Source organism: Ursus americanus, chromosome 20, assembly GCF_024610735.1.
Source record: "Ursus americanus isolate L20-20 chromosome 20, mUrsAme1.1.p, whole genome shotgun sequence".
NCBI classification, from domain to species: Eukaryota; Metazoa; Chordata; class Mammalia; order Carnivora; family Ursidae; genus Ursus; species Ursus americanus.
The window spans coordinates 11435747-11453884 of record NC_142146.1 but is presented as its reverse complement, the minus strand read 5'-3'; the positions used below and the strand labels follow the sequence as shown (position 1 = coordinate 11453884).

At 40.9% G+C, this 18138-nt stretch overlaps 1 protein-coding gene across 5 annotated transcripts in view; it reads left to right on the top strand.

Moving 5' to 3' along the window:
- Nucleotides 1-18138, top strand: part of ULK4 (unc-51 like kinase 4) — a 592979-nt gene that overhangs the window by 230803 nt on the left and 344038 nt on the right. For all 5 annotated transcript variants that reach the window (XM_087870115.1, XM_045798163.2, XM_045798161.2 and 2 more), the window contains one exon: nt 1976-2068. In XM_087870115.1, the coding sequence (XP_087726241.1) occupies nt 1976-2068 (93 nt within the window). The remainder of the gene's footprint in view (nt 1-1975; nt 2069-18138) is intronic.

Genomic DNA, 18138 nt, shown 5'->3' with positions numbered 1-18138 from the left:
ACTGTTGGATCCTATTAGCTAGGATCTTGTGGAGAATTTTGGCGTCCATATTCATCAGGGATATCGGTCTGTAACTCTCTTTTTTGATGGGGTCTTTGCCTGGTTTGGGGATCAAGGTAATATTGGCCTCATAGAATGAGTTTGGTAGTTTTCCTTCTGTTTCTATTCTTTGAAATAGCTTTAGGAGAATAGATATTATTTCTTCTTTGAATGTTTGGTAGAATTCCCCGGGGAATCCATCAGGCCCTGGAGTTTTGTTTTTTGGAAGGTTTTTAATCACTGAAAAAATGTTCAAAATCATTAGCCATCAGGGAAATTCAAATCAAAACCACACTGAGATACCACCTTATGCCAGTTAGAATGGCAAAAAAATGACAAGGCAGGAAACAACAATTGTTGGAGAGGATATGGAGAAAGGGGATCCCTCCTACATTGTTGGTGGGAATGCAAGTTGGTACAGCCACTCTGGAAAACAGTGTGAGGTCCCTTCGAAAGTTAAAAATTGAGCTACCCTATGATCCAGCCATTGCAATACTGGGTATTTACCCCAAAGATACAGACGTAATGAAGAGAAGGGCCATATGCACCCCAATGTTCATAGCAGCATTGTCCACAATAGCTAAATTGTGGAAGGAGCCGAGATGCCCTTCAACAGATGACTGGATTGAGAAGATGTGGTCCCGGGGCACCTGGGTGGCGCAGTCGTTAAGCATCTGCCTTTGGCTCAGGGCATAATCCTGGCGTTCTAGGATCGAGCCCCACATCAGGCTTCTCCACTAGGAGCCTGCTTCTTCCTCTCCCACTCCCCCTGCTTGTGTTCCCTCTCTCGCTGGCTGTCTCTATCTCTGTCAAATAAATAAATAAAATCTTTAAAAAAAGAAAAAGAAGATGTGGTCCGTATATACAGTGGAATATTACTCAGCTATCAAAAAGAGTGGTTTCTCAACATTTGCTGCAACATGGACGGCACTTGAGGATATAATGCTAAGTGAAATAAGTCAAGCAGAGAAAGACAATTATCATATGGTTTCTCTCATCTATGGAACATAAGAACTAGGAAGATCGGTAAGAGAAGAAAGGGATAAAGAAAGGGGGGGTAATCAGAAGGGGGAATGAAGCATGAGAGACTATGGACTCTGAGAAACAAACTGAGGGCTTCAGAGGGGAGGGGGGTGGGGGAATGGGATAGACTGGTGATGGGTAGTAAGGAGGACACGTATTGCATGGTGCACTGGGTGTTATACACAACTAATGAATCGTCGAACTTTACATCAAAAACCAGGGATGTACTGTGTGGTGACTAACATAATATAATAAAAAATATTATTATAATTAAAAAAAATGAATCTGTGCTTTCCTCCTGGGAGTGGTTTTGATTCTTGTTAGTGGTTGCTGAGGGTTCCAGCCCCCAATAAAAACCTTGGTCACTTGAGTCTCTGATGGGCAGAAACAACACGTGCATGAGTTGCATTTTTGTTGCCAGGGAAAAGACTGTGCTCTGTCTGACCTCTCATGGGTGGGAGAGAGCATAAGGAAGCCTATGCACAGAATCCTCCAGTCTCCACCTGTGTCCTTCTCCCTTAGGATTCATCTCTGTGTCCCGGCCATGTCTACTGAATATCTATCATGAGCACATCTCTGAACTTGAGGGTGCTCTTGGGGACCCTGCCACGAATGCCTAATTTTTATTGGTCTTTTACTATGTGTGCAGCCCAATACTAATCCTTTTACTGGATTATCTCATTGAATCCTCCCCAAAACAGACCTCTGTGAGGCAGGTCAGTGTCCTCACCCCCCGCTGCTGAGTGAAGCTCTTTGAAGTTCCATGAGGTTAAATATCCTGTGCAGGTCCTATAGCTCATACGTTTATTTCAGTAGCTTTATATTTGCACCTTATGGTATGTTGCTTCTGCTCAGAGGAGAGGGTAAGCGAAGAAAACCACTGAGTCCGTTTTTGATCACTTTATCATTGCAGGTATGAGCACATCCTCACAGAGCCTGACCCAGTCCCAGCATATGCTCTGAAATTGCTGGTTGCAATGACGGAACACAACCCGACTTTCACCAGGTACTGTAACTCCAGCTTTCTTGTTTTTCATCTTTAAAGTGAATTTTATATGTTCTGAAATTGTTAAAGATGTTGAGATTCTGAAAGACTAATGTTTGAGTTACTGAAGTAACTCAAGTCTGATGGTTTGTGGTATCTTGCATTTATGCGGTTTTGGGTCTCATTCTCATATTTTTATCCCTTATTGGAGATTGCATACTCTGGAATTCATGATGCTTTAAGGCTATAAATTCTTGGAGCGCCTGGGTGGCTCAGTCAGTTAAGTGTCTGCCTTCAGCTCAGGTCATGATCTCAGGGTCCTGGGATTGAGCCCCGCATCGGGGTCCCTGCTCAGTGGGGAGCCTGCTTCTCCCTCTGCCTGCCGCTCCTTCTGCTTATGCTCTCTCTTTCTTTCTCTGTCAAATAAATAAATACAATCTTTAAAAAAAAATTATAGGTGGCTCAGTCATTAAACGACTGCCTTCGGTTCAGGGCGTGATCCCGGCGTTCCGGGATCAAACCCTACATCAGACTCCTCCACTGGGAGCCTCCTTCTTCCTCTCCCACTCCCCCTGCTTGTGTTCCCTCTCTCGGTGGCTGTCTCTCTCTGTCAAATAAATAAATAAATAAAATCTTAAAAACATTTAAAAAATTTAAAAAATTATAAATTATTTAAAGAGAAAATTCTAACACACATTCTTTAAAAAATGTCAATGGGTGCTTCCTATTGTACTGAGCAGTTGTTTGTTAAATCTGTATAGCATTTATAGACTCTTTATTTTCTACCGTTTTGTTAAATTGATATACTTTTATTCAGCCGGGGAGAGCTTTCGCCCCTATGGAAGATACTACGCGTGAGGATGCCGAATATTTTAGAGCTAGTTTCTAGGAGACTGCAGCTGCCTTCAGTCTGGCGCAGGAGAGTTTGTCAGAGAGCCCCAGGTCCATAAGCGGCGGCGAAGAGGCGGCCCTCCTTGCTTTCAGTCAGGAAAGCTCACTGTGGTTGTTAGGCGATGTCCCAGGACCTTCGGGGTCAGACACCTCCACGGTTGGTCTTTAGGAAAGAACTAAGTCACGCAGCCCCAAGCACCTTGTTTTCCTCTGCTCCGTTGTTCTACCACAGAAGGAACTGCGCGGTGATGAGCCACCATCAGGGTTAGTAGTGAACAGGAAGGTCTGTTTGTAGAGACCATCCATATGGAGTGAAGGCTGAACCTCCACCTTTCTAGTGGCTGGGCCAGGGCACGGGAGTGTGCCATGACTGAGTCCCTGGGGGGCCAAAGTACTCTCGGGCTTTGGGTCATCTGCAGAGCTGAGGCTGATGTAGATTTCAGGCCGGTTGCCTTCTGCTGTGAGCAGCCTCATTCATTTCCAGATAGTGACGTGTAAATACTACCTTGTACTCTCCGTGCCATGCTGCAGAAGAGTTTGGGGGGCATTTACCCTTGCCAGTTCTGAATCCTGCGTCTCTATAGCCTTTTAAAAGTTTGACCAATGGGCCTTCCAACCTCGTCACTCAAAGGTACTGTTCTCTCTTCCTACAGAAGAAATTTCATTATAAAGAGTGTATCTGTATTAGAAGTCAAATATAAATACACATAGTTACTTCTTTCCCGGAGTTTTGATACCAGGTACTAATACTGTATACTGATTGTATCCTTTCATTAGATGGAGCAGATGGCATTTACTTTTTTAATGTTGACTCTTGCTCACGCAGCATGCTTTCTAGACTCCTTCTTTTTGCCATCTCTCTATAAAATTCATCTGAATTTCCTCACCTGGAGGGGAAGAACCTGGTGAAGTTGATGACTTATATGTCTTTTTATTTTAAAAATGAGTAAGCTTGGAAGACACTTTATTCTTTTTTCTTTTTTTTACATTTACAAGCAGAATTCAGTGAACTAATTTTTAAAAAAAATATTTTATTTGTTCATGAGACACAGAGAGGGAGAGAGAGAGAGGGGGAGAGAGGGAGAGGGAGAAGAAGGCTCCCCGCAGAGCAGGGATCCCAGGACCCCAGGATCACGACCTGTGCCAAAGGCAGACGCTTAACCAACTGAGCCACCCAGGCACCTCTCAGTGAACTAAGTTTTATAAATGTTGTTCTTTGCTCTGACAAGTAACATCTGAATATACTGTGTGTGTATTACAATCCAGCAGTAAAATCAAGAGGTCCCCTAGGCTTCCTCGTTTCCCTCCCACACTGCCATACACAGGTTTCTGTCCCAGGGGTAATAGTTGTTGTTTTGGTGTGTGTCTGTCCTGAATCTTTTCCGACTGTTTAAATTCAGTATGCATATACAGAAATAAATGGCATTGCTTTCTAGTTGTTGATTTTTTTAAAAAAATCTTAGTATCACGATGTATGTATTTTTCTAAAATTTGCCTTTTTATTTATCAAAATTGGGAGATTTTTTAAATGTTTTTTTATTATATTGTTAGTCACCATACAGTACATCCCTGATTTTTGATGTACAGTTCGATGATTCATTAGTTGCGTATAACACCCAGTGCACCATGCAATACGTGCCCCCCTTACTACCCATCACCAGCCTATCCCATTCCCCCACCCCTCTCCCCTATGAAGCCCACAGTTTGTTTCTCAGAGTCCATAGTCTCTCATGCTTCATTCCCCCTTCTGATTACCCCCCCTTTCTTTATCCCTTTCTTCCCCTACCGATCTTCCTAGTTCTTATGTTCCATAGATGAGAGAAACCATATAATTGTCTTTCTCTGCTTGACTTATTTCACTTAGCATTATCTCCTCCAGTGCCGTCCATGTTGCAGCAAATGTTGAGAACTCGTTCTTTTTGATAGCTGAGTAATATTCCATTGTATATATGGACCACGACTTCCTAATCCAGTCATCTGTTGAAGGGCATCTTGGCTCCTTCCACGATTTAGCTATTATGGACAATGCTGCTATGAACATTGGGGTACATATGGCCCTTTTCTTCACTATGTCTGTATCTTTGGGGTAAATAAAAATTGGGAGATTTTTTTATATCAGTGTTTATTCGTACTCTTGGTGATATCTTTGCTAATGGATGAAAATGACATTTCATTTTGCATTTACTTACCTACTAATAATGTTGAACCTCTTAATGTTTATTAACTATATTTCACTATTAAAGGTGCATAGCCTTCAGTTTCAGTTCTACTTTGAAATATCTCTTGTAGAGAAAAACTCCTATATATACAAAGATTTCCACTTAGGCAAATAATTTTTAAAATGAGAAAAATAATTTTTTAATTATAATATAGCCATAATATACAATACTGTGTAACAGTTTGAATGGGCAAGATAAATTTGAATACAGAGATATCCAAATAATTTTGTTGCCTAAAACTACCTATGACCCTCCAGCATCCATTTAAATACCACCTTTGCTGTATATAAGGTCTCTTTCTGGATTCATTCCTCTGTTCTGTTTGCTTGCTTTTCTTATGAAAGAGGCAAACGGTTTTGGTGACGGCTCTCCAGAGGTGAAGAGCAAAGCATTAAAAGCCTTTGCCATCCACCCACTCTTACCCCGCCCCACACCTTTAAAGGGAGGTCCTAGGCCCACAGGTTGTAGCAACCTAGGTGCAACTTGCAAAGTCTACTCACACACCTTGACGGGAGGGATGGGGAAGGAAAAGTAATACATAATTAGACTTCGGAGTTTGTTCTTATTTATCTAACTAGAGTTTAAAAAAATTGTAACATTTTGGAATTGGCAATAGATTTCCATCAGGGCAAAATATATATTCATATATAGATAAATATATAGAGAGAGTTAGAGATCTATCTATATAGATAGATAGATAGATATAGCTATCAAAGGATAGATACCGAGGAGTGTTGTTCCTTCCTCTATCCATTCTGTTCTTCCTTTACCTTCCCATTATCACAAATGGCTAACTGTTTTTGTTTATTTTATGTCCTAATGCAAGCTAATGTAAATATGTATTTTCTCATTTCTCCCTTTTACACACAAGCAGCATATGATGTCTGTTTTTCTGCCCCTTGATTTTTGTCACTTAACAGCATATCCCCAACATTTGTTTCTGTAGCAATACATAGAGAGCTTCCCTGTTAGGTTTTATAGTTACAGAATCTTCCATTCCACTCATTATCTAATGAGTGTCCAATGGATAGACTTGAGTTCTAATCTTGCGATATTGCAAAAAATGAATAATCTTCTATATCATCTTGTATGTATGCTTGTACCTCTTATGGGATACATTCCTAAAATTGGTATTTAGGTATCAAAGTATAAATGCATTTGAAAAACCTTGTTTAAGGTATGGCCATATTGTCCTACATGGGTATTTTACCATTTTGCATCTCCAAGGGACATGTTTGAGGATGCCTGTCTCCCTGCAGCTTTGCCATCAGAATGTGTCATTACACTGGAATTTTTCCAGCGTGATGAGATAGATTATTTCAGAGTACTTTTAATTTGCATTTCTCTTATCATGAGTGAGGTTGAATACCTCTTTCTGTTGTTGGGGCATTTGTATTGTTTTGCTCATGCTCTTTGCCAACAGTTCCTTGGTCTTGGCAGTGCCACTCCTCAAACTGATTCACCCCCTGCCTGGCTTTCCATTGCAGAAATACACCATAGTCTGCTAATCCATTTTACTTTGAACAACTTTCCGATTTTTCGCTGTCTTGTGTAGTTTGGCCAGTGAATTTTCCTTCACATGTTCCTTGGTGAATCTGTGCACGTGCCTCCACTGGGCCCCCATGCCAGAGTGGAAGTACTAGCTCACAGAGCTGGTACTTGCCCAGATTGAGTAGATACTGCCGAGCAGTTTTCCAGATTCATTGTACCAATTTGCATTCCTACTGGCATTGTTCAGTTGTCATATAAGCTTTAAAAAGATTTTTTTAAAGTCAAGTTCACTGAGGGATAATTTACATAGGCTACAACTCACTCATTTTGGCTATGCGATTTTCTGAGTTTTGAGAAACATGTACAATTGTGCAACCACCGCCTCTATTAAGATAGAGTATTTCCATCACTCCAGAATGTTCTCTCATGCCCCTTTGAATGTTAGCTTATACAGATTCTGTTTGCTGGGAGAATGATATGACCAGATTGATTTTATATTTCATTCTAATTTTAAAGATTTATTTTTTAAGGGGTGCCTGGGTGGCTCAGTTGGTTAAGTGTTTGACTCTTGGTTTCAGCTCAGGTCATGATCAGGGTTGTGAGACCGAGCCCCCCATTGGGCTCCATGCTGGGTGTGGAGCCTGCTTAAGATTCTTGCTCTCCTTCTGCCCCTCCCCCCACTTGCACGTGCTGTCTCTCTCTCTCAAATAAATAAATAGTTCTTTTAGAAAAAGAGAAAATTTGATTTTTTCGGAGTTAATACATAACACATTACAAATTTCAGTTTTTGAAAGAGTATACAGAGAAAAGCATATTTTCACCCAAGGAGAAAGCCACTCTAATCAGTGTGTGTGTGTGTGTGTGTGTGTGTGTGTGTGTGTGTGTTGTTTTTCATATAGATGGTAGTATGCTGTATGCACCACTCTGCACTTCTTTTTAAAAATACATACAACAGTTTATTGGGATATAATTCACATACCATCTGTGCTTCTTTTTAACAGATGCCGAAGCATTGCATTTTCTGAATACTCCATATTTATTTAACTAGTTCCCTTTTGGTGAACATTTAATTTATGTTTTTCTAAACTTTCGGTATTATAAAATAAAGCTACAATTAATGACATAGGCCATTCATCACCTGTGTGAATATATATGTGTAGGATAAGTAATGAAAAGTGGACTTACTTCATCAAAGGGTACATAAGCCAGCAATTCCCAAACTTATCTGTACATTCATGTCATCTGGGGAATCTTTCAAAAGTCTAAAGACTGGCCACACCCAGCCCAGCTAAATACAGACCTCCAGGGCTGGACACCGGCATCAGTAATTGTTGGCTCTCGCGGGTGATTACAATGTGCAGAAAAGCTTGGGAACGACTGGTCTAAGCATTTGTATTTTGAAGAGTATTGCCCAGTTGCCCCCAATCTAGGTTGTGCCAGTTTATTCTCCACCAGTAGTGTATGAGAGTGCCTGCGTGTGCCAGACCTTTACCACATTAGTGTGTATGTGTGTTTGACCTTTGCCATTGTGATAGGTGAATATTGCCTCTTTGTTACTAATATCTAGTTTTATTGCTTTGTGATCAGATCATATTTTTGTTCTTGCCAATTTTTATTTATTTGTGGTATACTAGGTCAGTTTTTATGAATGTTTTATGTTTAGTTGGTTACTGTAATTAAAACAAAGTTAGGTCTAACCCTGAGAAGAGTGTCACCCATCCCTAACTTTGGCCTGTATCTTAAAATGGCAACTCAACCCAGGAGATTGTCCCTAGTTGCTTGGTAGCAGTGACTTCTAAGCAGAAGGCTGATTCTAAGTGTATACCAAGAGTAGAATGCCTTGATTTTTATGTACAGATAGATTTCTAGTAATGTTAAATTATCATGAACCATTTATTATAAATTTAACTTATTTATTGGCTCTGTCTGCATCATGTTCTTTGAGGTATGGTCATTTAAACTTGTATATATAATTGACCCTTGAACAATGCAGGGGTGAGAGGCATGGTCAAAACTCTGTAACTTTTGACTCCCCCAAAACTTAAGTACTAGGAGTCTAGTATTAACTGGAGGCTTTGTCGATAACATGAACAGTCAATCAACACATTTTTTATATGTCATATGTATTATATACATACATAAGCTAGAGAAAAAATGTTATTAAGAAAATCATAAGGGGAAGAAAGGGATAAAGAAAGGGGGGTAATCAGAAGGGGGAATGAACCATGAGAGACTATGGACTCTGAGAAACAAACTGAGGGCTACAGAGGGGAGGGGGGTGGGGGAGTGGGATAGGCTGGTGATGGGTAGTAAGGAGGGCACGTATTGCATGGTGCACTGGGTGTTATACGCAACTAACGAATCATCGAACCTTATATCAAAAACCAGGGATGTACTGTATGGTGACTAACATAATGTAATAAAAAAACATAAAAAAAAAAGAAAATCATAAGGAGAAGAGATGACATTTATAGTACTATACTGTATTTATAAAAAAAAAATAATCCATGTGTTAGAGACCCATGCAGTTCAAACCAGTGTTGTTCAAGGGTCAACTGCATTAAGAGTACCAAATAATAACCACTGGGACATTAAATCATCTTATGCCAAGTGCAACGTTATTTCATTGTGTTTATTCTTATTTTAGAGGATTCTTAGTGGATATAGAAATCCTCAGAAGCTTAGAGTACAATTGCGAATTTATTGTTCCTTCAATCAAGGGACAAGAGCACAATCAAATCTGCGTTGTACCTGACTGGTATTTTTTTTTTTTTTTTTTTAACACCACTGCCTTGGTAAATTTAGTTTCTTACTGGGTTGACAGCAGGAAGGTAAATTGTTTACCATGTTGGTCCAATGTTACTATCAGAGGGATGTGTTAACTCCTCTGCCTATTTCTCTCTCCTCAATTTTACAGTAGGTTGCACTGAACCATTGTTCTCAGGGAGAGCAGTACCCCAGGAGCTTGTTTCCATTAAGAGCTAATTAGCTTACAGCAAATCTTCCTTAGCAAACAAATTGAATTTTAACATCTTGAGTTCTTTTGGAGCAAAATTTACCTCTTCCCTTGAATTGCAAAAGGTTGTTTATGCTCTGTATCTAAGGATTATCATTTTAGTTTGCTCAAAAAATGTTAGAGCTGTTTGTTTTATGGCAAGATTCACAGAAATGCCTTTCAAAGAATAAAATTTTAGTGATTTCTTAAATGAAATTCATGGTGAATCCAAGATAGAGCCTTCAGCGAAAAATACTTCTGCCTTTACAGTCACCAGGCTTCAGCTGACGTCCCTCATTGGTTTTTGGTTCATTCGTTCATACACTCATTGATTCATTTGTTCATACGTTCATTCAACTAATCAGCAACTACTGAATGATACAAGGATAAGAGACAGTTAAAGTTCTTCCTCTCAAGGTGCTAAACATTTAGTGGAGGAGACATTTATCAATAAGTTCCTATAAAACAGTGTAATAATTTCAAGGTACAGTCATGTGTAGAAGGTTATGGGAGCACCTAAAGGAATTTAACCCAAGTCGTTGTATGATTTTGGACAAGTTTCTTAACCTGTTTGTACCTAAGTTCCTTCCTCTGGAAAATGGGGGTAATATTAGCATCTGGTCCACAGAAAATGCTGTATAAGTGTTTCCCTTCTTCCTCCCCTTACCCCCTTTCTCCTTACTCCTCCTCTTTTTCATATGATTAGAGGAAGATCTAGCAAAGGAAGTATTCCTAGAAGAGGTATCCCCTTTGAGAGTAGAAAGAAATGTTTGGTGACACTGACTGAAACCAGAGCTCCAACACCCTACAAGGAATTGGAAGAAAAAAATCCCACCAGTTTTTCAATAACAGAAACAAACTGCATGGAGCGGTCTTATTAGTTTGACTTTGCAAACACAACTGTGGGAGCCATAGAGAACATCCCTCGCACAAGACGCCTTCCATACGCATTTGCCTTTTAATATATATATATATTTAAGATTTTATTTATTTATTTGACAGAGTATAAGCAGGGGGAGCAGCAGGGAGAGGGAGAAGCAGACTCCCCCGCTGAGCAGAGAGCCTGACTTGGGGCTTGATTCCAGGACCCTGGGATTATGACCTGAGCCCAAGGCAGACATTAACTGACTGAGCCACCCAGGCGCCCCTGAATTTGTATTCTTAATAACATTTGTTTTTGCCATATTCTGATATATTTTAATTTAAATTTTGTAGCCTGATGAAACTAAAAGCCCAAATTATCAGAAATATCAGAGATGTTTGAGAGGTTTCTCTGTCATTAAAATCAGCCAGTTAGGTGTCTCTTCCCCCCCCCCCTCCAGTTTGCTGAATTTACCCAGCTATATATTTCCTCTGATGAAATCTGTGAGCGAAAGAGCTATGTAATAGAGTAATGCTTTATTGTTAAAATTAGAATGAATTGATTTCTCCAGAAATAATTTGCTGCTTTTCAGGTTGCCTGTGGATATCAAAAGCCTCATCATGACAAGCAAGTGAATCTCTGAGTCTCTGTGGCTCCCATTTCCATTCTAGGGTCACTCTTCTGTGGCTTCCCCATTTATTCTTTACGAGCACTTGTGGAATAAAACACAAGGTTTTTCCAATAGGCGCTGAGCCTTTGAGCATCTATTTTTACCTTCTCTTTCCTCTCTCATGGACATAGCCCGTGTTCCAGTGTTCCTAGCCACTTGTTCAAATTGAGTACATATCTATACTTCTTACTAAAGTACGGTCATTTCAGGGGATAAAGCAAGTGTAAAAGATTGAAAATACTGAGCCATTTTGGGTTTGCACCCTTCATCAGTTCCTTGAACCAAAAACTTTATTTTTTTTTGTTTTCTTTTCTCTCTGCCTTGTTTTGGGATTACAGTGCTGCACCCTTGTTCGACATGTATATTGTTACTACTTAAATACTAGTTGAGAAGAATTTGGAAGTTAAATTAAAATTGCCTTAATGATCAGCTTTGCTGGGGTATTTTGTGTACTTCCCCTGAGATTATCCTTTTAACAGTTAGAAGCGTTGTTTTGCTCTTGGGAAGTTCAGCATTTTATTTTTTTCCAGAAAAGCTCGTTTTCTTCAACTGCTAGTGGTGGTTAACTGTCTTTGAAAATGGTTAGTAGAACAGTACTTTGCAATCGAAAGCTATTTCTAGGTCAGGGTGGATGGTTTCAGTTGACTCTTTTTGCTGTGACATTTACATTTAAGGAAAGCGCTTAGAGTTTATTGTACACCTTTGCAAATAGTGCTTTCCCAGTTGTGCATTGCAGAGCCATGTTCAGTCTGAGTGGGGCTTCAATAAAGCTTTTTGTGTTTCACAAGATGTCCTTAGGTCTGTTGACTTACCCTGTCATCTAAAGAGATTGGCAAACCATGGTCCACAGGGCCAACTGGCTTGCAGCCTGTTTTTGCGTGGCCTGGGAGATAAGAGTGGTATTAACATTTTTAAAGAGTTGTAAAATTTACGGACACACACAGATGCGTCTGAGATGGAGATCTTGTGTCCAGCAAAACCTGAAATATTTACTTTCTAGCCCTTTTCACACAGTTTCCTGATCCCTGATCTAAAGGAATAGAACTTTTTTTGGGCCTTTTTTTCATGCGAATATAGAAATATTAGAATTTTAGAGCTGTTATGGGACTTTGGAGGTTATCCGGGTGTTTTAAAATGTAGATTTTTTGGTGTTGGTGTGGTGAGGTGTGATGTGGTGAGGTCAACAGATCAGGTGAAAACTTCCCTGGAAAAGATAGCTTGTTAAACTCACAGATCCAAAGAGGAGGGGCCATACCACGCCAAAGGTGGCCACATGAAGAAGCAGTAGGGTCAGTCAAGAGGCAGAGGAAGTGAGAGGCAAATGTGGACCAGAGCCCTTATTATAGTTTACAAAGGAAGGAACGAGTGAGCAGGTTTAGGCTGGACTAGTTTGAATAATTTCACTGGGCTGTGGGAGTGTCGGGGCTATCTCTAGTCAGCTGGTACCTGGCCCTGGGGTGAATGGGGGCCAGCTCTGGTCCAGTACCTGGCTCTGGGGTGTCAGCCTGGCCTGGAGTGGAAGAGCACCATAAAGGAGGCAGTTGGGGTTATGGCTCTGGGTTGGTTGGTTTGCACAGGAAAGGCAAGCTCAAAGGGGAGTTGTTTGCTGTCTCTGAGAATCAGTTGGCCCTGGGAGGGGCATTTCCTCCAGAGTTAGCAAGGCCTCAAGATGTTAAAGAAACAAAAGTACAGAATAAAAAGACATGATTAGTACACTGGGCTCATGTCTTCGTTTTCCACATGAGGGAAACGAGGTCCCGGAGGGAATTTGTGTGCCCCAAGCCCCAAGTCAATTTGAAGAAGATCAGATTTTGGATCAGACTTCCTGGTCCATTGTTCTTTGTACTCCACAGCAAAGCCTCTTTTAAAAACAAACCCAAGTGAGTATCACAGTGGAGTTTGGAGTCCTATTGTTTTCAGTTCCTTTGCATCACATTTACTTAGAGGAGTGGTCCAGTTCCTCAACCCACTCATCTTCACTCTCAGGTGGATCTGGTAAGAGCAAAGACATGATTCTCCTTTGTGTCCCTCAGCCATCGTCACTGGGTTCTGGCACCATCCTTCTTTGATTTTTATCACTGTGGCAGTTCCTTGCACAAATCTGGTTAATAATATGATCCTGGTTCCTGGTTCAGTGGAACCTCTTCCTTCCCTCATCCTCCTAGGTTTGGGACCCTCCTGTGCTGATGACTTCAAGCACACCAACTGGGTTGATTACGTTAATCAGGCTATAATTCATTGCAGTATTTCCTACAGGAACAAAAGTGTTTATGTAAGCACTCATGGAGGAAGTATTCTTTCTACCCCGGCATTCTGTTTCTGATAGAATTATGGAAGGACACCAACCTAAAACCTTAGGAACTGATCCAAGGCATTCTCTTTTCCTGAATCATGTGTGAGGAAAAGATGGTCATTGAAACCTGTTTTGACGTTATGTTTTCAGAAAGAAAAAAACTCGTAATGTGGTTTTTGTCTGCTCCTGGTGGAAGTATACACTTCTGCTTATTTTCTTCCATTATCTTACTTACTATCACGGAGATTTCCCGAAGTTCATGGTGAGCTGGTGAACATTTCCTTGCCTATCCTTACTGTATGGGGTTCAGTTGGGTCCATGGAGACAGTTTGGCTCTCTTGTCAGAAGCAAATTAATCTTTGAATATTCTCATAACAGCCTATATGCTTGGTCATTTCAGTTTTCCTCTTTTGATTCACGTGGGCTTGGTGACAGCTCTCCTTAAGGAGTGGCAGACAGCGCCTGGCTGGGAGTCCTACATGATTGTGTCTCTGGCCACATGCTGCCCAGACCTGAGCCGCTCACCGCATGTCATGTCAGAAGCCAGCATTTAGTGGAAGTGTTTAGTCATAGTGGCCCCTGGTATTTTGGGGGCTACAATCAACAATAATTCACAGTTCCTTCCTTCTGTACTTAAATAGACGTTCAGAGATATCATCATCTTTAACAAAATGAAACCTAACATTTTCCCCTGAAGTATTTCCTTAAATTCATTTGCTTCTTTTCGGTTTTCCACAGAAGCTCTTGAAGTTTTGCAGTTTATTTCCGTCATAGAATTATGGACTTTCAGAGCAGAGTCGGCTTTGATAGTTTTCTACCTGCAAGAAAAGTTAATATTATTCATTCATTCCTTGAGTCACCCCACAAAACGTTGTGTTCACTGAGATAGAACAGACGTGGTTTTCATGAAGCTTATGATTCCATGGGGATCACAGATAATAAACAAGGAAATAGATAAAAAAAAAATCTGAATTTCAGTTAGTGGTATAAAGAACAGAAAGCAGGGTTAGAGAATGGGGAATGATGGGCTGGGGCCAGCTGTTTTTGAGAGGGTGCTCAGAGCTTCCCCGGGAAGGTGGTGGAGTTGACTGTCTGCATGAATGCTAGCTTCATAAGTAAAGAAGCAAGCCTCTGATTTTCAGGGACTTTCAGAGGGAGGGCGTACTCACAGTGTCACATGCTCTTGAGAGTGTCCGTAAGATGAGGATGGAGAAGGAACCATTACGGTGGCAACAGGAGTAACTTCTTGAGGGCTTATTTTCACTGACATGTGGAGCAAAAGCCTGGTGTGGGGTTCATTGGGGAGGGAATGATGAGGTGGAGACAGGGAACCTCAATAAATCTAGAGAGGGTTTTCCTCTAAAGGAGAGCTGAAAAATGGGGAGCTGGAAGGAGATAGGGGGTCACAGGCATTTCTTGTTGCTTTTCAGGATGAGCAATATTTTAGAGACATTTCTATGTTGACAAGAAGGATCTAGTACAGAGGCTGATTACCTACAGTTTATGGGCCAAATCCAGCCCACCTGCTTTTTGTTGATATGATATTATCAGAACAGAGCCACATGGATTTGTTTATTGTCTGTGGTGGCTTTTGCATTACTGTGGCACAGCTGCGTAGTTTTGAAAGAGACCATATGGCTTGCAAAGTCAAAAGTATTTACTTCTGATCCTTTACTAGAAAAGTTGCCCAACTCTTGATCTTGGAGGAAGGGTAAAACCGATGAAGAAAGGGGGTAAGCAGTGGCTTGCCAGACTGACATCCTGTACCCTGGGGGTGTCCCCTGCAGCATTCTCTAAGGGAGAGTGTTGGAACCCCTGCACTCGTGGAGGGACCATTGAACTAGGAGGTTAGGAAGTGGTATTCTAGCTTTGGGAAGCCTGCAAGTGAGACTTTTGAAGTGACGGTAGCCATTAGTCATCCTAAACCTGTAGAAACTGGGTGCGTGAGGACGGGATAAGAAAAGTGTTTGGAAATGATGAGGTCAATGAATTGTGAGGTCAAGGTATTGCATTTCTATTTGGATAATTGGAAACTAGATTATATATTCCCATTTGTAGAGTATTTATGAAAACAATACTAGCATTGTACTAAAGACCTGTTTACGTGTTTCTATTTGGGGCTGTTGTCATTTGTTATCCTTTGTTTCCTACTTTAAGACAGATAGTAAAAATGGTATTGTGGTCACTGAAAAATAGTGATCATTATTATGGTGATCATTACTTTTAAGAGTTCCCCTTTTTATATTTGCCTTTAAAAATAATTAAGTAATAATTTTCCCTGTGGAAAAAAGTGTTACATTTTTCTTAATAAACCGCGTAAGCCTGTTTGGAATTACTGTTTATTTTTAGCCCTTCCAGATAGCACAGATGGACTCGTGTTTTTGGGGGTCTCAGTCCTCTCTGGAACCCTTCTTATAGAGGTAGCTTTTAGCCTGGGTATTGCAGGCTTCAGGGGCAGTGGTTTTTATGAGTTAAGGATTGTATAGATTATTGGAGCATTCCTACACGTTCTCTTTGAACTCCTTCTTAAAGTGAGTGACATCCAAGGTCCTTGCTACATATACACCTAGAATGTGGGTTAAATCTCAGGTATACCATGCCCTTGGCCATATTTTATCACCCGCTCATTACTTGCTCAGACTTACGCCTTTGGGGCCAGACTTTGGGGCTGTGATTCTCCATGTGTTTCCTAGTAAAGCTTGCTGGAGCCCTGATAAGTGGGCAGTGCATGCAGCCCTAATCACCTTCTCCTCAGCTCCTCACTGTCAACAGCCCTAGGCTTGCCAGACCTCCTGACAGAGCCAGAGACTGTTCTGCAAACTCTGTGGTCATTGTAGAGGTGCATGGAAGCATCCTGACAATCACAGTGCTCAAATACCGTCGTTCCTTGACGGCAGGAGGTCTGGCCTGGGCTGTCAGAGCGTGATGGAAATGCCAGGGCTAGATCACACCCCTGAGCAGTTACGTGTTGGGCCTAGATCAGTGGAAGGCTCTTCAGCTGTGTAGGAATTACCAAGAAATGACTTGAGCTGTAAAGAGCAACCTTTCTGTGGGGTTTGTGCAGACAGTGTTGTGTGTGTTAGTGTGCAGTGAGCTTTTCCAGCTAATTCATTGGGGGAGGTGAAAGTTCCAAGTGGCCTGTGTGCCAGTAGAAATGATGGTGCAGGGTGGCAGTCGCAGTGCCCACGAGGAGATGGCTATTATGGTGGCGTTGGGAAAACCCTTCCTTCACAAGCTCTCAAGGCCCTTAGCCATCAAAACATGGATACCCTTCAGAGCAATACTTGGTTTCTCATGTACACGTTGGGTGTGGCATCAAAGCGGTCGACTTTATTTTCTACCATTATAGGCAGGTTTCCATTTCTTCATCCAGCCACCATAGGCATCATTATCTTCAGGATTTAAAAGGAATAGTCTTTAAATCTTTATTTTATCGGCTCATTAAGGAATGTGTAGAGATGACAGTTGAGTCAATTGCCTTAGACTAGAATATTAATGTCAGGTATGTTTATTTTGACCAGTAATATTTATCTTTGCTTCATGGGAGTTTCCAACTTTCCTTATTGGCTTCTTTGATTTTTGACTCATCAGTTAATGCCTTTTGGTTATTTTGTACTCGTAAAACAAATTTATTTTGCTTCTGATGGTGTTAAAATGTGCAGCATTGAAAACAGTGGCAAAGGGCGAAGATACCATTGTCTTGCTGTAAAGCATTTCTATGGTGGCCCTTACGTTTTGTGTTTATATGGTTATTGGGTCTCCTTTTGAGTCCTACAGTTAATTTACAAGCCTTTATTTGTTTGGGTTTTGCAGCCAGAAAAACCGTCATGGCATTCTAGCCTAGAAATAATAGCTAAACAAAGTCTCTTGGTATGATCAGTGTACCTTCTAATGTCCGAAAGGATAAGTCCTTTGGTACTAACTGGCCGATTTTAGCATCAGAGTTCTGTTTTAATATTTGCACTCTCTTTTGGTGATTTTCCAAGGTAATTTACCATTTCAGAAGTAGTACAGTACACGTGCTGCAGACTCATTTTTGTTGTTTATCTACTCTTGATAAAGCCGTGCGTTGTCTGGGAATGTAGTGTGTACACCTGTCACTGTCAACTCCATCGAACAAAGCGAAGCCCAGCTGAATGGAATGTAACATGAGGCATAAAGCACAGACTCCCAATTTATTTCTCATGTCTCAACACCAAGTCCTCCTCCTTATCAAGTCTTCTGATTCTATGTGATGACAGTTATTGGTCAGAATATATTACAGTGTTTGCTGTACAGATGGGGCCTTTGTGATACAATTAAAGAGCACGAGAGCTGCCAGACTAAACAGTGGTCTGAGTTTCAAATGTTCTGTGACTTTCCTGGCACAGTTTTATTACCATCTTGAACATGTGTTATCACTTAGGATTCTTCGCCATAGAGTATTACATAGGAAAAAAACCCCAGGCAGTGAAGGAGACTAACCATGGCTCTTCAATGAGGTAAATGCCTCTGAGACACCTCATACCCTCAAAATGTACCATTTTGTGCGTGTGCATTTCTTCTGTCTGCTTGAAGTCATAAATCCAGCTTAACCCAACTGTTACAAAGTAAACAAAATGGTCAGCTTTTTAGGGACGGACTCCGTTAGTTATTTTGAAATTCTAAAGTAGGGTAGCCCAAAGAGAAAA